We start from the raw sequence: 25,577 nt of genomic DNA, 5'->3' as shown, positions 1-25,577 counted from the left end.
TGGCTGTTTGTTTCAGGGTTAATCTATAAACTGGAGCGATGAAGAACTACCTGACGACCTGCAGCTGCAGGTGGATCAGCAGCACCAACAGTGTCTGACCCTCCGGATCATTTCTACTGCTTTGGTTTTTCAATTGTTATTTTGTTATCATTCTAAATCTGAGAATAATCAGACAGAGTACTGTGGATTGTTTGATCAAGACCGTTTAGTCCAAACTATAACCTGCTCAAACTCAAGCTTTTTTCCGGTATGAGTTTTGGGATTTTTCCTATTCATGGGAGATTAGCAAGGCCTAATAAAGCTAAACACAAAGCACTATCTTAAAACAGGAGGTCGATTCTGGTTAAAAATCAATCAGCTAAACAACTTCTGTGTCCATGAGATTCTCACCTGGTCCTGATAAGCTCCTGAGCCATCCCAGTGTCTGCAACAGGACCCACTTCTGTTCAGCTAATGTTCAGTCAAGCAGCTACAGCTCCATTACAAGTCCAACAGGTTCAAAGACAAGATTTAGCCAAAGCAATGTGTATGTCAGCCACTAGAGGTCTCTGCTGCCCGTTCAGTGTGCTACAGCCAGTTAATAATGCTCAAAGATGTGCTGGTGCTTAATTTGAAGAATTCCAGTTTGATTTTAAAATGCTGATAATTATGTTCAGCTTTTAGCTCAGTCAGCAGCTGATTCCATGTCTTAGCTGTCCTTATTTAAAATGGTGTCAGGCCAAAGGAGACTTTTCTGTGATATATGGCAGTTTCCCATGTGTCCCCTTTAAGAGGAAGGCACCACTTCCTGATATCCCGCACAATCAAAACACTGTTGATGCGCAATGGGTGAGTCCGCATCTCCGTATGGACATTTTCTGATCTGACACACTGAACGATGAGACGGACGGCTTTCTGAGCTCAGCTGTATCCACATGGGGGAGGAGACACAGCAGCGAGCTCCGCCCAGCTGAAACAAAACAAAACAAACAAACAAACAAACAAAAAACACTGTCGAAATGAGCCAAAACGGGTGTAAATGCGTCTGGATGCATTTCTGCCTGACAGGCACGGTAAAGCACAAAGCTATATTTGACAGAAAAGCATCTCATTCAGGTCCGGGTCAACAAACAATTTTCATTTCAGACAGTAATGGTTGGGATGTGAGAAAAGCAGGGACTGACTCCATCACTGAAAGTCTCTCTTCTTCCACAGATCCCTCCAGATCTGCCTCCACCTAACGCTCATTACCTGGCCAGACGAAATTACAATCACAACTTCAGAGTAATTCCCAGCAGAGTATATATTGTTTGAATGATTCTGATCCAAATCTCACATTATACTGAATATTTCCTTGATAAAAATGAATTAAGCCTGGCCAACGTCTAATAAATAAATATAACAAGATTCGGCTCCCTTCAAAGAGCCATAAACTCCATCTCTCAAGGTCACCACCATCACATTTTAACAATTACATTACTTTCTGTGTTCATGATAAGAATGCTGGAATCTTGCCTAACATCAATATGGGGGTTAACACAGAAATAAAACATTTGTTGAAACAAAAGGAAATCGCCTTTCAGGAAGGCAATGGGTAGAAAATGGAAATAAGAGAAGGAAATATTTAATTTTTAAGAAAGCGATGACAGCTTGCAAAGACGAAGCTGCAGAGGAACTGAGGAATGGCAAGGTGTCTGGACACAATGATGGGAAGAAAACAAAACGCCTCACCTCACCGTGTCAGCCCCTGGACACTAATTATTCTAGCTCCTCATTCATGGACACTTTGGTCTGTCATCTTGTGGTTGCCAAAGCGCGTTACAGTGATCAGTGAAAAAGAAACTCACTCCCATCTCAGCATGTCCAGTCTTCTCAGTGGCCATCTTTGACCAAGCTTACATTTGGCTGACTCCTTATGATGATAAGAAAATATTTCATTTTGAAACACAGTTCAACATGTTTTAGAAGAAAGACTCACTTTTTTATTTAAATGCAAGAGACAAATGATATAATACATCCAAATGATTACTGCTGCAAAGCTTTATCATCCACATTTCACAAATACTGCAAACGAGACTTTAATTTACAGGCACTGATACAGTCCTGTATGTCAAGATATTTAGAAACTTGCAAAAAAGAAAATTGTATCAGTGACCATACTCAACTGGATCTCTAACTTTAACAACTCATGAACATTCAGGTCACTGCTAAACATAAATAAAAAAGCAGAGTGAAAATTTCCACAATTTTGTCACTTCCTCACATATTCCAACACTCTCAATCGCTCTGTATTTTGACGTAAATCCAGAAAGCGATTCAACTAAGCAATCAGGAAACTGTTGTGCCGCTCTGTCAATCAGCTACATAGAGCTTTCCTTCTCACATGGTGAAAAGCAGATGACCACTGAATGTGCTATGGTGATTTGTATTGTCAAAAATTCTCGCATTGGACCACAGACGCAAAAACACTACATCTCCGACCTCCAACAGCAGTGTGACACCATTAGCTGAGCTCCCATAATGGGATGGCTGGTGCTCATATGCAATAAAAATATGTTCTCCGTTCTTGACCAGCACAGCGCCTGAGGGATGTGAAGCATGTCCGTGTGCGCCTATGTAGAACTCAAAGTGGTAGGCTCCTCTCACTGGGGCAATGAAAAAACCTGTTGGACATCAGGCATTGTAAGTCAGTTTGAATCTGACAAAAATCTAAGGAATTTATTTACTCTTGTAGATTGGAATACCTGTATTTGGGTTATAAGCATTTCCGATATTTGAAACAACATATCTGAAGACCAGAGGAGTGTGTGTGTTAAATGGCCCCACTGTTCCTGAGCCTGAAGCCAGCAGAGAGGCTGAGAAGGCCACCTGTTTGACTGAGACAGAAACAAACACGGTTAAATTGTCTGGTGTAGTGGAAGGTTCTCGTTATTATAAAGAGTTTGTTTGGAAGAGATGGCAAACCTTCACTTGCTCTCCTCAGAGCCTCCACCTGGGAATCTGTCACATTTGCCTTAGTTTTAATGGTGGCCAGATCTCTGGACTGGGCTGAAATCAAATAAGAGAACAAAAAGTGAAATTCAACTATCTGACCATTTTTTCATCATGTTTTTCATGTTTCTGAGAGTTCGCTCCTGAATGCAGAAATAAGTAACAACACATATAGTTATTTTAAATCTAGGTATGGAATTCTGTGTTGTTGCTGTTTCAATATTCACATTTCACATATAAAAATCTGAATCACTTAAACTGTACCTTGGACCTGTTCCTTCAGCTTATCTAGTTCAATCTTCTGCAATTCCAGTTCTCTGAGTTTTGCCTCTTGTGCTGAAATTAAAAAGGTAAAATCATGAGATTTCTATTCCTCTTGCACAAACAGCTGTGACAAAGCTTTGAATCCACGTGCCATTTCTTCTCATTCCCTGCTCATCACTGTACCTTCACTCTCTCTCTGTAGCTGCCGTATCTCCACCCTCTGCTCGGCCAACAAGGCGCTCATCTCTCTCAGCACAGTGTGGATGTCCGGGTTGCAGGGCTTTTGGGGTGCAGATGTGTTTTCTGGTTGGCCCTGAAATTCAGGTTGCTTCTCACGAGGAATGATTTCATTGCCAGACTCTGTTTGAAGGTGAGCTGTGGAGAGAGGGCAGGTCAGCAGGAACAGTGACAAAATCAGGATCACCTCCATGCTTCGACTGCTGTCAGTGAAGTTCAGCTTTGTAGTTTCTGTACTAATCCCTGCCTTAAATAGTGTCTTATTCTGATCAATCATTATCTACCCACCTTATCTGTCAGTGTCACGGGGGGGGGGGCTGGAGCTAATCCCACCCGGCACTGAAGATAGATGGGGAACACCCATCTACCCAACACATACAGAGACAAACAGCCATTCATGCTCATACTCTTCCGCCTTAGAGTCACCAGTTTAAGTAAAGGTGCTTTGGACTCTGGAAGGACGGCGGAGTAGCTGAATCCAGAGCCTTCTTGTTGTGAAGCATAACATAACAGAGAATAACATAACATGACATATTTCAGGTCATGATTTGAAATCCATAAATGATCATAATCACTGACATGGCAAGACTATGTTAAACATCAATAGATCATATTATAGATTAAAGACCTAAACTTTTAAAGTTATTAGCAATAAGCATAACAAAAATTGTAAACTGAATAACTTCATATAAAAATGGTGAAGGAGTGTAGTGGCGGCAGAAAATTATGAAATACTGTCAAATCACAACAAAGTTACTTCAATGCACTTTGCTTATGGAGCAGGTCTAAACCAAACTCTTGGTTAAGGGGTGCAGAGGTGAGAGACAGAAGATAAGAAGAAGACAGGGAGGGGTAGAGAGAACGAGAGCAGGAGGAAAGAGAACACAATAAAAACACAAGTAAAACATACAAATGTGCAGGACATTGATGACTGATACCGCTAAAAGAGTATTTGGCGATATCAGCAGTAAGTAAAAATAACAGAGCAAGTGAAAGAAACAAAGTTAGTGACATGTAATTCTTTGCTATACATACAGAGAGAGAGGTGGCGGGGGGGCTCTTAGTCACTCTCTCTCTCTCACTCTCAACCCAACCGGTCGAGGCCCCCCTGAGCCTGGTTCTGCTCGAGGTTTCTGCCTCTTAAAGGAAGTTTTTCTTTGCCACTGTCACCAAGTGCTCGCTCATCGGGGGATCTGTTGGATCTTTTTAAATAATTTTATAAAGAGTTTGGTCTAGACCTGCTCTATATGTAAAGTGCCTTGATGCAAATTTTTTATGATTTGGCGCTATACAAATAAATCTGATTTGATTTGATTTGATTTAGTAGCAGTAAGTCAGTAGTAAAGGCCTACAGCAGCTTTTTTAACTGTAGGCTTTGTCATGGAGGAAGGCTTAAGCCTGATCTTTCTACAGCAGCATTCAGAATCAACTGAAGCCTTTTCACAGATTTGTTATATTAATAAATTACAGTAGTCCAGTCTAGAGGTCACTAATGGGTGAACTACTTTTTTCTGCATCCCTTTGAAACAGAGTGTTGCTGATTCCTGCAATATTGTGAAGATGAAAGACAGCTGTCCTAGAGACTTGTTTGTCTTTAAGGGACAAAGAACATTTCCTGGTTAATAATGACTCCAAGATTCCTTTCAGTGAAGTCTGAGGCCAAGGTACCATCTAACTGTTCAAACATTAAGTATTTAATCAGATACAGCAATCTCCTTCACGTTGTCAATTGGCTAAAATAAACTGAGACTTAAGAGAGACCAAAGTTTGAGCAGTAACAAAGAGTGTTTTTCTCCCACTGCTTCCTCAATAAATCAGTCTGGATGAATGCGATAAATCTGGCTTTTGAAGAGCAACAACACAAAGCTACAATAACCTCCACTCTTAGTTGGAGCACTGAGTTGTACAACAAATCTGATCTGATTTGTCCTCACTGACATCAACAAAAGAAAAACATTGTGTTATAAAGTTAGAATTTGACACCGTAGAGCTTTTGATCTAGAAATGAATCAAGACGCGTTGACAGAATTTCTAATCTCATCAGCATATGTCCCAAATCTACAACCTGGTCTCAGACGACTAGGACAAGCCAGAGCAGGCTCTATTGGCACAGGAGACGGAGGTCTTTTGGAGGAAGACCTCAGTAGGCCTACTCCTTAAGACCTTCTACGATACCGACGCGGCATCAGCCATCTTCTATGGAGTCGTCTGCTTGGGCAGCAGTATCTCAGACACTTGAAGGCCAGCTCTGTCCTGCGATGCTGTCTTGACTCAGTGGAGGTGGTGGGTGAGAGGAGGATGAGAGCCAAGCGCTCATTCGTGCTGTCTAACGGCTCTCACCCCCTGCGGGACATGCTGAGAGCACCGGGGAGCTGCTTCAGGGAGAGGATGCTCCATCCAAAGTGTGTGAAGGGACGCTATCACAGACTGCATCACAAACCACACCCCCCAGCACAATAAAAAGTGTGCCATACAACTGCCAGTTCTCTTTTACGTGTGTTGGTAAAATGTTGTTTTATATATTTATTTAACATCCTTTCTGTCCACTTAATTCTTTCTACCTTACATATTCTAGTTACTCCTGTGTGCTTCTATTCTCTGTCTCATATGTCTGATGCTGCTGTAATATGCGAATTTCCCCACTGAAGGACTAAAGAAGGATTATCTTACCTTGAATGTCATGACTACTGGATACTGAGCCAATCCTACCAAAACACCTATTAGGTAACACACTTCTCAGTATACAACTTCAGGCCATTTCTCTGACTTCCGGGTAATAATTATAAATAAAATAAAATAAAATAAAAAAAAAAGTCTAACCGTGGACTCTAAAGGTCATTAGTTATATTTGAAATGCTCTGACAAGACAACAAGCAAGCTGTGTTTCTAAGTATTACAAAGTGGATAAATGAACCAAAACCAACAGCAGTGCTTTAGCCATACTATATTTCTGACAGCGGATGGAGGCCAATAAAAGCATTGAAACATACTTCGGTTGTGAGGTTTCTGTACTCTTCTTATTCAAACCTCATAACCGAAGTATCATGTGTATCATGTTTTTCATGACAGTGTGACCATCACAGCACTGATCTGAGATCTGCTCTGATCCTCTCACCTGTTCCTTCAGCCATCTGTGTCCCCTTTAAGAGGAAGGCACCACTTCCTGATATCCCGCACAATCAAAACACTGTTGATGCGCAATGGGTGAGTCCGCATCTCCGTATGGACATTTTCTGATCTGACACGCTGCCGGGAAGCTCCGCGGAAAAACGACATGCTTCAGCTGAACGACACGGTGGATCCGGAGAGTCCGGGCGCCGCGGTCCTCCACCCCGCGGAGGCCGAGGAGGGGGTGGAGGTTGCCTTCACTCCGCCGGAGGCCGGAAGGAGCCTCGGACACGGAGCGTCCGTGGCCTGCTGCCCCCCGCTGCAAACGCTCACACCCTTCCATGTGCACAACCCCACGGTGCAAGCCAAAGTCAAGGACTATTTCGTGTTCAGGGTAAGTTGCTCGGCGGCAGATCGCAGAGTCAGGTGGGTGTCTGATGGGTGTCTGGGGTAAACAGCATCACTGTCTCTGCTCATCTCAGCCAGGCACCATTGAGCAGGCTGTGAGCGACATCAGGACCGTGGCGCTCCCTTCAGAGGACGGAGAGGTGCTCAGCGTCTGGCTGCTGGCTGAGTGAGTGCAAACTGCTTTACTACCAGCCAGTAACATGAAGCATCTGTCTGGATCAGCTGCTCCAACTGGGGTGATAAGTACTTTGGCAGACTAAAAGTCACGGTTGTGATCTGTTACCGTGTTTGATTAACTGTGTTTATGTTATTTAAGTCTATTGTGTGTTGGATTTCTACAGAGTCGACCACTGGAACAATGAGAAGGAGAGACTTGTGCTTATAACTGATAGGTAAGTAAAGAGAAATTATACTGTTGATGCATAAGCAGAGGAATCATACCTGATTCTCACACTGTGACAACCGGTCATCTCCTGGCTGTGTGGGCAGGTCACTGCTGGTCTGCAAGTACGACTTCATCAACCTGTTGTGTCAGCAAGTCATCAGGATCTCTCTCAACGCTGTAGACACCATCTCAGTGGGCGAGTTTGAGTTCCCACCTAAATCCTTCAACAAGTAAGCTCATGTTTGAATCAGCCAACAGCCAATGAGTGTTTTCTCTGTGGTATTAATGACCTGGCCACCATGAAATTATATAAAGCTAATAAATTTGAGAGAAAATTTGACACTCGTAAGAATGTTTACAAAATTGAGTAAGTCAAGCTACGTGCTACATTGGTAGACATTAAAGATTGCAGGAATGCACAGCCTGGCGCCCTGCTGGCCTGCCCTCACACTGCCGTTATGTTTTTGGTTTTTAACAGGAGAGAGGGCTATGGGATTCGCATCCAGTGGGACAAACGTCCTCGTGCCTCATTCTTAAACCGCTGGAACCCCTGGTCCACAGACATGCCCTACGTCACCTTCACGGAGCACCCGATGGCCCGCGCTGATGAGAAGGTGGCCTCTCTCTGCCAGGTACAATTTCTGTAACTAAATTAGGATTGTTAGGTCCCTTGGTTAAGGCTAGGGAAGAAGAGGGAACAAACCTGACAAACCAAGAATTCCACTGAGTCAGTTGGCCGGGGAAGACCGTTTATTTAAACTAGTCTGGTAAAGGTTTCATAAAGGTTTTTCACAGAGGACTCAAAATGTGGGGGAGAAAAGGGTGCCAAAGAAAAACGACGAAGCAAAATGAGGCCTAGGCTACCTGCCTTTCTGGAAATCAACATGATGAAATGAAAATCCTAATCTAATCCTAACCTATCCTACAAAAGGGCCTCCAAAACATACACTACCAACCTAATGTCTCTAGACAGGGACCGAGGGACTCACAAGGACATAGTTGCATTTTGAGTAGTTTATCTATCAAATGAATTGACACTATTGAAAATTTTCAGCTTAAGTTAAACATGTTTTTTTTTTTTTTGGATTGGCTTTATTAGACAAACATGTCCTTATTCAGAGCCATTAGTTGTGCAACGTGTAACGAACAGACTTAATTTGGCTGTAAGTTTTCTCAGAAATCTGTCAATCTAACCACTTAGTTTTACACAGATATACACTGTAACTATGATTAGAAAGCATCATTGACCATTTTTTTTCGCAGTGGTTGTAAGTATTTTTTTCTTCTTCTATGTAAGTTGGACAACTTCAGGACCCAGCTGGTCCAGGCAGTGAAGAAAGCCCATAAGGAGCACCCTATCCCTGGTCGGGCTAATGGTGTCCTGATCCTGGAGAGACCCCTGCTCATTGAGACCTATCTGGGCATTATGTCCTTCATCAACAACGAGGCCAAGCTGGGCTACTCTATGACCCGCGGCAAGATCGGCTTCTAAACGCCACAGTTTGTCCAAATTGAAAGAGTTCAACCCATGTGTCTGTGTTACACTGCACTGTCTGAGGGAAGCTGTCGCTCCACTCTGGTGTAATGCACAACCAATCAGCGTGTGTAAGTTGAGCCCATGAGATGTCCACACCTTCTTAAATTGGTGTCACAGACAAGTGGTCAGCCTACGGTAGGTAAATAATGTGGAGCACTGCATGGACTATCTACTTGTCCGTTTTAGTCCCCTTCGGTCCCTTCCTGTCAGAGAGCCGTGCGCAGATCTGTCACATCACTGAGGAGTGACTGTTGGAGAGAAAGGACACAGCACTTGCATCAAATCGTTAACTCCATACTTATTCTAGAGCTGAGCTATAGAGTTTTGCAGTCTCATGCTCTTCGTTTGACAAGTAGCTGACAGTATCAAGTTTCATATTGGCTAAATTAATATAGTCAGAAATGAAGGCTCATATTACAGAGCTGGAAAGGAATAACAGTATTATGTTTAATGATCATTGCAATTAAGACTACTGAGATGAAAACTACACTTTTACACTGAAAAATTCTGGGCTCAGCTGGGTTAAGCTGTGGAAAAAAAACAGCCGGATTAACTTTTCAGCATGTTGTGACTTTCCTCTCATGTTGGTCAATGTTGTGCTCCCTCTACTTACATTTGCCTAGATGATATCTGTGCTCAGTGTAGGGAGCCACCGCCTCTGCGTTTACTAAAACAGTCATGTATGTTACAGATGCTTCATATAACATGGACTTTTAAACCACATATTTATGTTTGTTTTTAAGTTGTCTTCACAGTTCTTTAACTTGCATTTGCTCTGAGTATACATTTGCACTTAGCTGAATTCAACTCTGCAGAGAATAACGAATGAGTGACAAATTACAACACATGCATACAAAGCTTTGTAATTAAACTTGTACTGTATGTATCTTGTGAATAGGATTTAGGTGATTTTCTTATGCTGCACCCAATAACATCATTATGCTACCAAAGGTAATGGCCCATACTTTCATCTTCAACAATGCCAATGAACCATTGTGCCCCAAAAAAGCCTTTTTCTGGTCTTAACTTGTGCATGTTCCCTGCACGTTGAGTTTGCATGACAGAAATAGAAAAAAAAAAAAAAAAAAGATAATAATAATAATAACTTGTAAATACTAATAGGCTTTTATTTCTCTCCAATTACTTTGATGAACTTAGCACATAAATTATTATAGAAATTTAGTATTTTATTGAAGGTTAATTATTATTATTAATGTAATTTAGGGATTTTAAGAGAGACTATAAACACATAAATGTGTAATTTTTTTTCCTTCTATATAGCTGTAGCACAGTACACAAAGAATAAACAATGCTTATATGTTCTTGTCAGGGCCTGGTTGTTGTAAAAACTAACATTATGTTCATACTGTCTAAGACTACAACAGTAATTAATTCATGGTTCAAGTGGTTACACAGTGTGCTTTTATAAATGTGACAGCATACAGACACAAGACCTTGATGCCAATTAATATGATTGAAATATCTTCAGTCTGGCCATTGATTTGTTCTTTGGATTTCTACTGGTATTCCACTTTTGTCACAGTACGTGATGACTACTGAATTCTTCCAGTAATAATGCAGTTTTTGCAGATAGAAGATAATGTCACTCATGTAAAATAAAGAATCGCTTTCAGATTACACATTGGAAAAACTGTATTGTCTTTTTTTTGACCAAGCAGATCCAACACCACAAACACCTAGGACTGTGTTTCCTATGAGGATTCATTTGCTTGAATTTACAATTTTCTAACATTTACAAGATACTCATTGACCAATTTGTTTTGAAAAAAGTTCAGTGACTTAAGTCTCTTTGTTTGACAAAATTTATTCAAAATGATTAAACAATAATTCTAATATTCATACAAAATAGGTCAAACTAAAAGTACAGCGAAATCTATAAAACTTTGTAAACATCCATCCTATCACAGTGTTTGGAACTAGTGCTTCAGTATAAACTTGTTTATTAAAAAAAGTGATATTTACCCAACATATTTGCCGCTTGCAAAGAAAGGGAACATCTCAGTAACCGGCACTAAGAGCCTTTGAAGCTTGCTGAGCAGCTGCATGTGAAAAAGATTTAAAAGAGAGTTTCCATCAGTCTTTTAGTGGTCACCCCCCAAAGTGTTTTTGGCTACATAATGTTAGCCAAGTATCCCCGATACTGTGTTTTATGTGTCTTCCTGGTCAGTGTCCATGTAGCATATACACAGCTGCTCCTTTCCAAGCAGTACCAGGGAGTCTCCACTGCAGTGCCAGCTTAGTGACTGGACCTGGATACCAGCTGCCAGAACACAGACGAACAACAAATAAATAAATCAATAAAAAAGAATTTGAAAAGCAGCGTAAACTATGCCTGGTGTATTTCTACAGTACAGGAAAACTCTGTTTCACTTCATCCAAAGTGTGCTCCATTCTAGAAGTTCCCGGATTCAATTAACAAACTGGCAAAAATGTAAGTATTTTGTATAAGACACAAATTGATGTTATACACTGGAGCAGGATGTAATTTCTTTGGGAAGGTTTTCAATCTTTAAATAGCATATATTGACATTAAGTGTTCCTATGTGTACTATGTCTAATTCTAAGCCAGGTATAATTCTTTAAGGTGAACTAAGCAATTTGTGATTGGTGAGTAAGCAGCAGCTGTTCTCAGTGAACCAGCATGTCACCTTCAGTGGGGACCTGGACGGAAACGCAGCCTGCTGGGGACCACAGATAGAGTTTGGAGTTGGCCGCACACAGAGCCAGCCGGGGACGTCGGGGGTCCCACTGAAAGCAGCGCACTGCTGATGCCTGCTCCAGGACGGCTTCCAGGCTCATCTTCTGCATGTCCCACACCCAGACAACACTGGCCATGTTGTCTACAGTCACAAAAACATATTTAAAGACATAAGATGTGAGGTAAATCAAAACAAAAATGGATGTAATGCCCCAAAATCATGATTCCATTAATACATATTAAGCGGATTTCCTGGGCTCCCCATGAAGGTACAACTGTGAACTCTTACCATTTTTGGTGGCTAGAAAGCGACTATCTGAGCTGAATGCCAAAGTAGACACACCAATCTTGGGGTTTGCTCGGTCTGGGTCTGGTTTGGTGACTGGAATTTGGACAGGCAGTGGGCAGATTTCATCTGAGTGAAGAAAAACAATTTTCAGACCGTTACTGGACAAAGTTTTTTACTTGAGCCTTTTGCTGCCTGTTAAAACAACAGAAAAAGATATACATTTGCTCTGGGTGTTGAAGAGGGTTGCGCCAATTGTGATGTTATGTAGTGACAGGTCATCATTGACAACAGCTGGTCTTTTCTCCACTTCTTTATACACAACCTAGAAACACAGAAAACATTAGTACTTCAACTGTAATAACTTCAAGACTCAACTGAAATGCTGGAAATTACTGACCGCTTTTGAGCTGTTGATGGTGGCAGGGTGGTCAAACTGTGCAATTTTCTTCCATGTGATGTGATTGAGGATGCGAACCTGACATGAGGCACAGGCAGAGTGGCAGTTAGTAATGACTCAAGCAATATTACAGAAGTAATATATTTTTTAATATTTGTCTTAATTCCTGTGTTGTATCAAGCTACAGTGTGATATCTTTTTTCTCAAAGTCAGTCATTATTTTTCCGTACTTTTTCATCATAGCTGCCAATGGCCAGGAATTGGCTGCTGGGGCTCCAGGTCACGGACTTGACACCCAGTGACCAATCATAAGCGCTGTAAGTTGACAATAATCGGCCATCCAGAGAATACAGCAACACCTTGTACTGCAGAAAAGATACACAGACATGAAACAAGAGCACCTTCCCTCTCTTTCCAGGGGCTTGATATTAAGGACTAATGAGTGTTTATATAACAGGTGAGTCCTTCTAAAACACAAGTAACTATTTGAGTTAGTCAAAAGTAACAAACTTGTACATTTTCATGATAATTACAGCTCTCTGACTGTCAGACCTTTGCAATATATTAATCCCAATCAGAACAGCTGCCCACAGAAGCATAGTAATTAGCATTGCTGCCCCACAGCAAAAAGTTCCCAGGCCTGGGGCCTTTCTGCACAGAGTTTGCATGTTCTCCTCGTGCTCCCACCATCCAAAAAAAATTATGTTTAGGTTAATTGGTGACTCTAAATTGTCTGTCGGTCTGAGTTCGAGTGGTTGTTTGTCTCTGTGTGTCTCTGTGTGTCAGCCCTGCGATGAACTGGAGACCTGGCCAGGGTGTACCCCCTCATGTACCTGACCTGAATGTCCTGAATGTCAGCTGAGATTGGCCAGAAACGTAAAGTAGTAGAAGATGGATGAATGAATGAATGAGAACAAGTTACTTAATCCTACCATATATCTGTTCCTATAAGGGCATTTTAAATTTTTACTTGCATAATACATTATATAATAGATGTCATACTATGGTGTCAAAACTCCATAATTTAAAAACGTAGTTACTGACAGGACTGGATTGTACACCAAGCAGAAAAAGTAACAGCCCAACAAAAATGTCTAAATTGTTCACCCCCCTACTCTCAGAATATTATGTTTGTAAAGTACTTACCTCCAGACAGCTATCCCACACTGCAAGCACACAGCCATTAGGAGACCACTCCAACCCTCCCATGTCCTGTGTCTCAGTCTCAAAATGCTGTGTTGTTATGAGAAATGTTAAATGAAATTAAATTTAATTTAAAATTAAATTAAATGTTAAATCAGTCACATCAAAATGTTAAATGAAATTAATTAAATACAATGACAGGAAAAAAATGCACATTAGATAAAGTCGTTCTGAAACTAAGACAGCCAAGACAATCTTCAAAGAAAGTTTGAGTAGAAAACAAAACTAAACTGTTCAACGCCTTCAATACTTTCTTTAATTGACAGAAACAGGCCTTCTAAGCACTGCTATCCAAAACCAACACTGTGAACAGATACAGGTTATTTCTCTCCTGACTTGGGGGTTACAAAGCTTTAAAAAAAGTATCTGACATGGCACATGTAAGGCACATCTATGAAAAAACAAACTGATTATCACATGAGCTACTGATTAATCACTCATAAATCGAAAATCATTGCCCATACCCTGTCTCTACCTTGGTTAATGCTATTTTCAGTTGCTTATAGTCTGAGAGATGAGGAGGCAAAGTTCATGCTTCATATTATTCACACTTGCTGACTCAAGTAAATTTAAATGAGCATTAAGCTCAAGCAACTCACTTACTCTGAGCAAATGCCAGTCATCACACACAAATACACTAACATAGTCTTTGCAGTCACGACGCTCAGCCAAAGCCATATAGCAGCCGTCTCTGCTGAAGTCTATACCTGTGGATGAAAGACAATGGGTGAGAGCTGTTCTTTTATGGGCAGCTAATAGTAGTTGCATGTAAGGATGATCAAAGTCTTTAAGTGGCAATAATACTGTAATGATCAAATTTAACTGGAAAAATATTGTACAGTTGACTAATTCAATCAACACATCAATATTTTATCAACATTCAATTGATAAAATATTGACAAAATTAACTTTCATTTGGTCAAAACATTATGTGTCAGCTGTAAAGGGCAGTAATCTTCATAATTGAAGCTTCCTGAGATTTTCAGCCAATGTATCATCTGAAATGTTGGCTAGATCGGGTCGATGGTATGTGACCATCATGGTCATAATATCTATATAATGGCTCTGAAAAGACATAGGTTGCAGAGGGCATAGTGTTGCATGTGGAAAATGGAGAGAGTCAGACAATAATTTTTCCCCTAGTTGCTGACAGGCCTGTTATGAAGAGCATGCCCCATTTACTGAAGAGGGGCACAGCTGTCAGCAGAGAGGACTGTAGTTTGGCCATGTACCCAGGGTCGTGCCACAACGCAAAGAACGGCATGTTATTCATGGGGCATGCAGTGGCAATCCGACTACTGGCCCTGTCCTCAGGTACTCCTGGTAATATAGATACAGTACACTTATAAGCCATTGGAAACTAAATAAAACAATATAATTCTCCTACTCACCCTTCTGACATGCTTTTGGATACTTGATGTAAGACACTGCTTTGGTGCACAGGGACCAAACAGTGATTCTCAGCTGTTGAGGCACAAAAATGTAAAAGAAAGTCAAAATAAGTGGTTACCAAATGGCTGAGATTGTGATATGTAACTGTTGAAAATGCACTTGTATGGGCTCTCTAGTGGGCAAACTGCTAAATTGCAACACAACATTCAAAATTTAAAATAAATAAAATAAAAACAAAAATCTTATTTTATCGGCCATAAAATAAAACTGGGCAGTTATCTGTGAGATGCTGATATATCATTTGAGTTCCCATCAAAGGAACAAATCTAGAAGACACATTAAGACAGGACTGGGGATTGAGTTTTTAAGTAAACATTGCTTTTACATGGCAGTTTGACACAACAGCATGTCCATTTGCAATTTGGTTTATGTCATATATATTCAACCACTGATCACTGCGTAAAGAAGGGAACTGAGGAAGCCATCCACTAAGCGAAGCTTCTCCCAACACCAGTCTTTAAATCAGAGTTGAATCAACCAGGCCACTTGCATAATGAGGCGTCCCAGTGCTCCTCTACACTGAAAGGCTTGTCTATCAGCTGGGCAGATCCTAAACACATCCCAAATTGGCAATGTTGATCATGCCTGTGTCTTTTTGTCTTTGAAGAGGTCACTGAAGAGGGAATGAGACACTAACATGTACCAAACCCATCAGCAGTCCTGTAGGACCCTGAGTGGACTGAGTGTACCTTCACAGGAACTGAATTCATACGTTACAGGGTTGAAGTCACTGACAGGGCTCAAAAGAGATTATACTGATTAAATTAAATTAAATAAATATACATTTTTATAAATAATAAAATAAAAACATTAAATTAATAGAGAATCTGAAGCAACCACTTCCCACACAGTAGGACAAGTGGACTGGTACATTTAGTAGCCAAGAAGTAATCTTAGACAAGTTTTCTATGTGTGCAACAAATTAACAGGAAGTTGTGTGGCCAGTTAATCGCAAAATAAGAGAAGCAGTGCCAAAGACTTATCTGGCCATAAGTCGGCATAACAAAGAGACCACGTGTTAATGCTCAGTTTTGACAGCAGTCACTCAAATAGCCACAAGCCTTACTTTAGCAAGGAGTGATGCCAACAAAGGAAGGTGGCATAGATGCCAGTGCAGCATATTTTGACACAAGAATCAATATGAAATGCAGATTCCTGAAAAAATGAAAACGGGTACTTCTCTCTAACAGTTTTTGGGTGTTGAGCTGTTTTCAAACTGAATTTTTGTTGTAGTGTCACTGTTGAAAACAAGTCTAGATGCTGATAGCATGTATTTTGTACACATAATGAATGTAATAGGACATATGAGCTGTCTTATGAACAGTTATGGAGTTTGGTTCATGGTTCAATAGTTAAGGATCACTTTCCTGACCCTGCACAACCAAGAGATGTTTGTTTGACTCCCTCTAACTTTTACAGTATTCATTACAAAACAATCCAGACAGCAAAGGCATGCAAATAAAACACTGCACCATTATGGGTGTTAAACACATGGTCCTCATACCTTCCTTTACAGCTTACAGGAAACCAATATAATATGGGTGCCTGTTGCCCTGTGTGATCATGCTTTGAATGTAAAGGTGTTAAACGTTGAACTAAGCTGGTTGTATATGTGAGACAAAAGACTCTTAAACACATTCCATTTCTCTTAAGGAAATGTCAAATAACAGGTTTAAAATAAAATGTAATTTATGCTCTTAGCCAAAGTGCTTTCAACAAATAGGCATGTCTTCTTTCATCTTATAGGATAAGAATTGATACAATTTTAACTTTCCCGTGATCTTTGCAGTAATCACTGTAGGGCACCACACAGAAGTTCAGGTGTCAGCAAAATTGAGGTAGGCTATGAAAACATGTTTAGTTTCTAAATGACACCTATGACCCTATTTTGACTAAAACACTGTAGATGGACATCAGAAAAATGCTTTTGCTGGCACAGAGACCGGGTTAGGCCTAGCTTAGGTGTCATATCTTCAGCTGTCAGTCAGATCTCAGTTTTGTTTGAGGCTGTCTGACATTTATTCAGTACTATTATTTTGCAATGAATTAAAAGCAATGTGCAACAAAGTTTCCTCTCAGTTTTTGTTATTTGCATATACAATGCACACCTTTCCTTTTATACAGGTAACGCACATTCAGCCAAGTTATGTGAATAAGTATTTTCATAAAGATTAATATCTATATATGTTGTTTTTCCCAGTACCTGGTGTACTATACAATATCAAATCAAATAAAATCTATTTATACAGCACCAAATCAACAAAGTTACATCAAGGCACTAGATGTAGTTTCTGCTCTGTTCTGGGCAGGCAACCGCTCTGACCAATGCGCCGGCGAGCGTGTTAAACTGCAGCTCTGCCTCCTGGTCTGGACTCGGGAACATCGACTTTCTAGTATATTCAGTCAGATTCTTTGATGTGGGAGCGGCCCCCTCCACAGTGGGACGGACACCATCTCTCCTTATCAGAAAGTCCAGTTATCTATGTAGCTCACATTACCCACATTGTTTTCTGGACACCACCTCGACAGCCAGCAGTTGAATGACGACATGCAGCTATACATATCATCACTGGTCAGATTGGGCAGGGGTCCAGAGAAAACTATGGGGTCTGATTTCGTTGTTGATAAATTACATGCCAACTCCACATTAATCTTTGTGTCTTCTGACTGGCGCTGTTGAATGTTGTTACTGCCGATGTGAATTACCACTTTATCATATTTGTCGTTAACTTCACGTTCCTCACAACAGACTTGACAATAACTAGAGACGGTTTCTCAGCCGGCGTGTTGCTGAGTGGGGATCACCTGTTGGAAACCTGGGCTGGTTGCTGGTGAAATGGGATGCAGCCTGCGGCTATGCCTCGTCTCTGACAGTCACCCAGCCATCGTGACTAGATCCCGGCTGCTCAGGAGCTGCTGGGGGGGAGTAACTCTCTTAACTTCTGTAGGAGCTGCTCACGGTTAGCCTGCAGACTACAGGGGACCAGATAGGTACAGTAGCACAAGTCGGACAAGCTACAGCGCGGCACCTCGCCTCTAACTTATTAATACTGCCATATCTATCAAAAACCTGCATTTATGACATGTACCCTTCTCACAAGTAGAGGAGCAACTAAAAAAGAAGCACACTGAGCAGGAGAAAGTGAGAGTAGAAGAGGGAGAAGAAGAGAGAGAACGGAGAGAAGAGAGAGAGGAGGGCAAGAGGCCATTGGTTATTGCTAAGATAAATTAGCAGAGCCAAAGAATTGCCTGAATAATTTAGACATTAGTGGAAAAAAAGTGCGTAACTAACTGTAAGTGAGTCAGTGAAAGTTCACTGTCACCAAGTTTAAGTGAGTGGCAGATTTAAACCACAGACACCCACAGAGATAGGCGACACGAAGTCAAACAGCACCACCAGTGATCAGAAGTGACGCAACATGCTTAGTGCCAGGTAAGGTATAACAGTGGGATTAGCACGGGACATTTGTAAAATGCCTCTCACGGAAAAAATAAAATAAACAAATGTGCAATGAGGGGTTTGTGCTCTTTTTTGACTTGCAAAGCGCATGGTCTGCAAACATGTATGTACAATGATTCTCCATTACAATTCCACTTTCAAGATACAGATGCTGCGCATTTTTGTTGAATCAAGCTTATAACAAATTTAACAACATTATAGCCAGATATTCTGGACAGAACCGTGTACATATAAAAAAAGGTTATAGTAGTTCATTCTTTTTTCATTTTGAGCAATAAAAATTGCCAACTCTTCATTCCATAATTTGCCCTAAAAAACACTTTCCAAGTGACAAGGTTTTCATCAGTCTCCACACAGGCATTTGAACTGGGATTGAACTGGACTAAGTCTGTAACATAACTGAGCTGAAGTGTCAACCCTCCTGTTTGGTCAAGATATCCAGCTGTGTAAACCCTGTAATAACACCTCACTGCACGCTTCTTGGACATCCCCTCAGAAATGGTGCCATGGCAACCAATATCAACATTGCTCAAACACAAACACACTAAGATGCCTTGAACCTGCTACATAGGGGATGCAGGGAGACCAATACCCAAAAGGCAGCGAAACCTTAAACTGGGTGGAGGAAGGGTAGCATGAGTAAAATAGGTGGGAAATGCTTCTCCATGTGGGGTGGGTGGTATGCAATAAGATCCTTAGTTAGTAAAGCTACACTTAAGATGAAGTATCCTCACTGAAGGTGAGCACCAGCTTGGGGATGGGCGTAAGGACTCGAGGGTGGGGTGAGAAGGCAAAACTCCACTGCAACAGCTGCTGTTTATCCATCTCTGATCCACCTCTGATGGGTAAACAGCAGGTTAACATAAATGCAGCTGGTGATCAGCACATTTTAGTGATCACTAAATGCTTACATTTTAACCAAGTTACCAAGACAAAAATCTTAAAATACTCCCAAATTGGACAATTGCAATACATTTCAACCAGCACATCCATTTGACATCACAAGAAAACAACAGTTTTAACCACACTAAGCAGGAAAAATGTGCGGGCAATATGATAGCTATAATTGATTGTGGACTGAAGGTACTGACAGCAAGCTGAGATAAAACCTCTCTATCAGCCATTCTTATTGTGTGCATTGGCAAATGCAAGAGAATGGGTGAGTATATTGATGCCACATAGGCCTATCTGTCAGCGGAGGATTAGACTGTAGGCATTCCAGATAGGAAGCCATCTCAAACCAATATAGCCTATTTCTCCTGTTACAGCCTCATGCTTCTACCAAGGAACTGGAGCTTCTCGCAGCCCACACATAGGTATGGGTAAGCTATTGTCCCATGATGCGGTGCAGCAGCTGTCTACGTTTGCAGTTTAGTCCAGTAGTGTTTTTGGCAACAATGCTACACGTTAGCCAGGCTCCAGCAGTACTGGCCAAGAATGCTATTGCTAATCCGAGCCCAACAATGTTAAAACCATTAGAGCGGTTTAGCTCAATGCTGTCCTTGGCTAGAATTTTTCCACCCACAGTTTACTACTCCTCAGATTGTAAAGGTGGATTAACATGGATGTGCAGGCGACATTTTTGTGAGGTCCTAAGATAAAACGACTGGAATTCAAATAGGAGACAATTTGCGTGAAGTCTTACAATGGATAAGGGTAGATATCAGTTATGTGACTTTCTATTAAATCGGTTACATGGCACCATACCATATTTCAAAACAGCTGGGTGTTTTTATACGTCCTCCAAAAGTGGTAGTTACACATTGAAGCTTTTAAGGCTCAACAACATTCTACATGCCTTGTCTGTCTACTGTTGTTAATGAAATTCCTGTTAGAATCACTGACCAGTACACCTTTTTCCCCCCCTCCTCCTATTGTCACAATGTTCATTTTGAGTCTATTAATTCGTTTATATCTGCAATCAGAAACCTCTGAAGATATTTTCGGGGGGTTAGAGAGGGGAAAAAAAAAACAACAAAAAAAAAAACATCTACTCAAAAATAATGACACACATAAGCCAGCTAAGCAGATTTACTCACACATAGACAGACAGTCAGACAAATACACACACACACACACAGGCATGATCCACACCACAGGCAGCTGTCCCTAAACAAGTTGATATAGCAGGTTGTTTATGAGGGGGGCTGAAACTCAAGCCTGACACGAACACCCGTCTGGCATAGTCTTAATGAAATTTTGGGTTGGGGTGAAGGTAAGTTCAATAGTCCCCTTGGCAATGTGGTAGGCTGGTACCCCTGGTAAATTAGTTTTGCACATAGACTTTAAATAAAGCTGGACTTAGCCTCCACTATGTCACTTGGCTGTGGGCTTCCGGTTCTAAAGCTGAAAGTAGGCTGCTTCACCATCACCATATTAGCAGAGTTAAACTCAGCTGAAATATGGAGACTTTTTGAGTCAAGTGGCAATTTGAAAATTTGCTGTGTTAATTTGCTGTGTTAATGGCCAGAATTGTTTATTCAGACAACTATAAAGTTTAGATGTAAAATGTCACCACCTCATGATTTGATTTTATTCACATTTGTCATGATTTGCAGAATGGATTCTTGATCTATGTTAAAAACACGTCAATAATTAAATATAATCAATTCATCTATGCATCTAAATGAATGGTGTTACTATAATATAGCCTTCACATGAATGACACAGACAGACAGCCAGATGACCCAAAAACATAAAATCTCCAGCCCTGGCTGTGGCAGAGGCATTAAATACTTCAGTATCTGAACTTTTTTATATCTGAGGTCAAAAACAAAATCACAGCAAGTCAAGTTGCAATCAGATTCATGAGACGGAGTCAACACTGTTACAAGCAGCTACCAAATTTCCGCAGAATGAAGACTCGCTTTCTTTCCCAATCAATTAGTTTTTTGTCTTTATAAGATGGAGACAGACACAAAGCAGACATGCCTCAGACGCCTGCACTCACTGCTCCCCTCTCCACACCAGACACAGTGGTGTTTTGGGCCACAACACCTGTCAAATGATTCCTGGAGTCAGGTTCAGCATAACAGACGTGGTCGACAACGCTGCCCCACATTACTAAAGTGTAGCTGCACAGCCACGACAACACGTGATTACTGTGCAGTGAATTTAAAACAAGAACTGGGAGGCACAGCTAGTATGTAAAGCATATTTATTCATCTATATATCATTATTCTGAATACTACTCAAAAACACTAAACTCTTGACTTTTACTTTTCTTTTGTATTAGATCAAACTGCTGCTAAATACAATGTATTATACTTTCCATCAAAACTTTGTTTTGTGGAAGGAATTAATTAATTTACACAGTTATGTTTATTTTTTGCCTTACATCCTTCAGTAGCATCTAAAGTGCAACCTATAGTACAATGTCACTGCACTGTTGCGGTAGATTTCTGGTGCAATCTGAGGATATTGGGCTTGCAGATTAACTAATTTATTAAATCATGATTTTTCACTTTTCCTTCCTCTAATAGCCTGCTAATAATATAACATCATTACAAGGCCTTGTTGCCAAAGAAAATACCAGCCTTATATTAGAAGGGCACATACACATTGCACCCATGTACAAGAGGTACTTGAGACTCATGTATGACAGGATGCTAACAGGAGGGAAGCTATGAAATCAGACTGAATACATGCAGCAGGTGGGGGGGTGTAGCGGCAGTATAGCAAGGCTCTGGTGTCTGGCTATTTTCAGGTCCCCCTCACTTGTGGGCCAGCAACAGTTGAAACCAGACAAGCATATGTATAAACACACTTCTGTATGCATGAATGCATGCACACAGCAACTTCACACTTACATGGAACTCTGTGGTGTTGAGAACGTGACGTCCGTCTGGACTCCAGCGTGAGGAGACTAGTCCTATCGAGCCCTCATCAATCTTACAGTGCCAGTCCGGCTGTTCAAGAGACCACACCTGAAGAGAAAGACAGAGACAAGAAGGAGAGTAACTGAGGAACAGAAAAATAAACATCACTGATGACATCCCTCATCCCATAGCTCCCAAAACTTGATTTCAAACAATAAGAAAAACCATTGGACATCATGAAAGACTGGCGTTGGATACCTCTTCAAAGGTAAGCTGCTTATGCAGTGACAGATGAAGCTGACATAACTGACATTAATCTACAGAACAGTTTTGTTTTTTGAACTAGAATGGATATCAATTCAAAAGTCATATCCCAACTTTCAATCTTTAAATGAATTATCGCTGTTACTAAAGAAAAAATTAAAGTTTGTATACAGAGTTGGATTTAGATTTTCCGCTGCATCCAAATTTATCATCGGTGCTGTAAAACTTTCTTTAACATAATAATGATAGAATTTTAAAAATAAGGCATAATAGCTGGGCCAATTCTACCTGTGATGTAACATAGGAAAGTTCAAGAAAATGCACTATATGAGAGCAAAAAAAATTAAATACATAGGCATTGTCAGAGAAAACATAATCTACTTGTACTTTTGCATCTTATTGAAAGATTTTTGTTAACATCGGAAGTAAACTACTCACCAGAGTAGCACTTAATATAAATTTTTCCTATTTCAACCAGTCTTTCATGTCTATCAGGAAAAACTCCAACTTGTGCTTCATTGCACTATTCCCAAATTATAATTAGAAAAAGAAATTAGCTTTGCATGTCTAAATGATATTTTCAATATTAATTAAGAATGTTGTGCTTTCATAATGCCTCTTTATTGCCTGAAGAAGTTGTTTCATCTTAATATTTGTATATGCATTTTGTAAGTGAATAGATTTTATCAACTTTTCTTTTTTAGAAAAGAAAATGTATTGCTTACTACATTCTTTTTGCTAATCTAATAGCCAACCAAAACACATACAAACCATTAAATGTCAAATAAACACAAATAGAGTGCATGGTCACTCCCAACTTCTGAAGCTTAAAAAAATTTTACTTTTTTAAAGATAAAGTATTCAATTTAAAAGTAAAAATAGTGAAATTGTAAAGAGTATTTTGATCGTAAAATATATAGTAATAGCAAAAAAAAGTCCATAAACCTTCTAAACAGCCATTAATTAATAATACCAATACTAACAGTGTTAATCTAACAGACAGACAGGCAGTAAATTATCAGGTATGTGACTAAGCAGTACGCTACGTGTTCATGCTGAAGACTCTTCTCCTTCTTCATAACCTACCTGGACTAGTCCTCTCTTGTACATAGCACAAAGAATAAAGAGAGAGTCAGAGGACCATTCCATGTGGGATATCTGGTCCAGGCAGGTGAAGAGCTGCAGGATCTGCAAAGTGCTCACATCACGCACAACCAGCCTGTACTGCACACAAGTAGCCTGAAGGGAAAACCACAAGCCATGTAAGGGAAAACAAGACTTCTGGATGAATCCAGCAACCGGACATTGAGATATAGAGAGAGTCCGGGGTATTATTTACACTCCACAATCGCACACATTCCAAAACTAAAAACAATATGTGGTTAAAAAAAAAAAAACACTTACCAAATATTTCCCATCAGGGGAAACTTTACAAAGCTGGTTGGATTGCTTGAAGACTTCAGAGAAATTCATCTTATAATCACAAATGTTCCTACCAAGAAAAATGTATTAGTTATATAGAACATATTTAATCAAACCATATACACATAATATATATGTATACACATAAACAAACAAACACACACAAATAAAAGCTTGCAGTCTTTCGTCGGCCCTTTAACATCCTAAGGAATAAGCAGCATGAGTCTGCTGAACTGTCGCAGTTTTCATATATGAACACGTGATGGCACCATCAGTCCAGTCAATAAAAAGCATCACCAAGTAAAACCACACAATCATAATACACTGCCCTTCCTGTGCAAAAACAGAAAAGTACTGACCCGAGTCAAACCAAGCACAACTACAGATCACTGACTCGTTTGGTTAGTTGAATAAAGCCTCGAGCAAAATGAAGGATAAAGTCTAAATTGCGACTCCACTTTCTCTAAATTCACTCCAAATGATATTTCGCAGCCAACTCTACACCAGCAGGAGTGAGAGATATGTTGGTTTGATAAAACACTCACGTTAGCTGTTTGTTGTCACTGCATTAGCATGTAAGGCTAATAGCAGTTTAGCCGTCCAGGTAGCTAACCGTCACGGTTTTTCCTGCCAGCAGTTAAACTTACCTCAAACCTCAGGTTTATTCTAACGTGATTTATCAGCGGAGAGGTGCGACGAGCTAGACACGAAGTTCAGGAGAGTTTTTTCCTTCGCATTGTTGTCTCCATGGCGCAGGTTGATTATCTAACTGTTGCTAGTTTGTGGGTTAGAGCCGGTGACGACAGACAAGAGCCAGCCAATCAACATCTGCCTGCAGCCAATGGCTTTCTGGGAAATGTAGTTTATTTGTTTCTTTCTGGGAGAGACCGTGTGCATGAGTATGTCTGTTTGTGCACAAAAAAATCGTATAGACGCAGAAACAAAACACATTTTCTTATGACAACTTGTCAACTTGAAATTAACGAATTTGTGCTGATTTGTATGTTTATATTTCCCACAGCCTGGACGCTCCCATAGTCCTTTTATAGCCCACCCAGTTAGTTTTCTTCACACCATCTTGCAGAACAGTTTTATGATTTGATACCATTTTTCATCTGATCCCCAGCGTTGTGTCTGTGCAGCAGGTTTCCCGCTTGTGTGCGCCGAAACCGCGCTACCGCCTCCTGCTCCCTCCAGCCCAATGAGCGCCTCCGCCGCTCAACTTCCCACCAAATGCACGCAAATCACTTACCCTCCCTCAGCCTCACACTGAATTTAACTTCTCTGAAAGATCAATCATCTCCAACCACTCGTATCTATCATTATCTGATTTCGGTCGATATTGGGTTGTTTGTTCTTTCTTTTTCTTTTTTTTTTTTTTAGTTTTGTATTTTTATGGAGGGTCACTCTCTTGGTATGTTCGATGATAAACAGACAGGTGCTCGGCGCAACACAATCCCAGTGTATTTGGATTGGATAAATAATAACCTGCAGGTATGTTGATTTGTTTCTAATGTACTAACGGAGGTACTGATCCGGACTTGTATCTGCTGTGATGCTTTTTTAAGGCCTTCAGTTTCCTGGTAGACAGATTTCTTAACCAAATATGTCAAATGGTCTGTTTTTAAAGGAGCGTATAGACAA

The 25,577-nt window shown here is 40.5% G+C and overlaps 3 protein-coding genes across 4 annotated transcripts; 1 reads left to right on the top strand and 2 right to left on the bottom strand.

Moving 5' to 3' along the window:
* Positions 1–2,358: 2,358 nt before the first annotated feature.
* On the bottom strand, positions 2,359–3,664 carry LOC115046872 (uncharacterized). The gene is made up of 5 exons (XM_029507511.1): positions 3,418–3,664; positions 3,235–3,306; positions 2,944–3,027; positions 2,724–2,855; positions 2,359–2,642 (listed from the first exon to the last, which is right to left on the bottom strand). The coding sequence occupies exons 1-5, from the start codon at positions 3,662–3,664 to the stop codon at positions 2,359–2,361; spliced, it is 819 nt and encodes a 272-aa protein (XP_029363371.1).
* Positions 3,665–6,666: 3,002 nt separating this feature from the next.
* Positions 6,667–10,067, top strand: tprg1l (tumor protein p63 regulated 1-like). Its single transcript, XM_029506785.1, has 6 exons — positions 6,667–6,973; positions 7,062–7,153; positions 7,329–7,379; positions 7,477–7,602; positions 7,851–8,004; positions 8,670–10,067. Exons 1-6 carry the CDS (start codon positions 6,746–6,748, stop codon positions 8,862–8,864), a joined length of 846 nt encoding a protein of 281 aa, XP_029362645.1. The 5' UTR covers positions 6,667–6,745; the 3' UTR covers positions 8,865–10,067.
* A 441-nt stretch (positions 10,068–10,508) lies between these two features.
* On the bottom strand, positions 10,509–24,718 carry wrap73 (WD repeat containing, antisense to TP73). Of its 2 annotated transcripts, XM_029506782.1 has the most exons (14): positions 24,581–24,718; positions 23,916–24,003; positions 23,598–23,750; positions 22,239–22,355; positions 19,164–19,265; positions 14,909–14,981; positions 14,121–14,224; positions 13,461–13,547; positions 12,545–12,679; positions 12,315–12,392; positions 12,137–12,239; positions 11,918–12,043; positions 11,579–11,770; positions 10,509–11,190 (listed from the first exon to the last, which is right to left on the bottom strand). In XM_029506782.1, the coding sequence occupies exons 2-14, from the start codon at positions 23,982–23,984 to the stop codon at positions 11,078–11,080; spliced, it is 1,452 nt and encodes a 483-aa protein (XP_029362642.1). In that variant the 5' UTR covers positions 23,985–24,003; positions 24,581–24,718; the 3' UTR covers positions 10,509–11,077. The 2 variants fall into 2 exon arrangements, with proteins under 2 accessions (XP_029362642.1, XP_029362643.1); XM_029506783.1 differs by lacking the exon at positions 19,164–19,265 and having other exon boundaries at positions 10,514–11,190.
* Positions 24,719–25,577: the final 859 nt, after the last annotated feature.

The sequence above is a fragment of the Echeneis naucrates genome, chromosome 7 (genome assembly GCF_900963305.1).
Source record: "Echeneis naucrates chromosome 7, fEcheNa1.1, whole genome shotgun sequence".
Classification (NCBI taxonomy): domain Eukaryota; kingdom Metazoa; phylum Chordata; class Actinopteri; order Carangiformes; family Echeneidae; genus Echeneis; species Echeneis naucrates.
The sequence above is the reverse complement of the archived record's forward strand: the minus strand, read 5'-3'. Positions and strand labels throughout refer to the sequence as shown.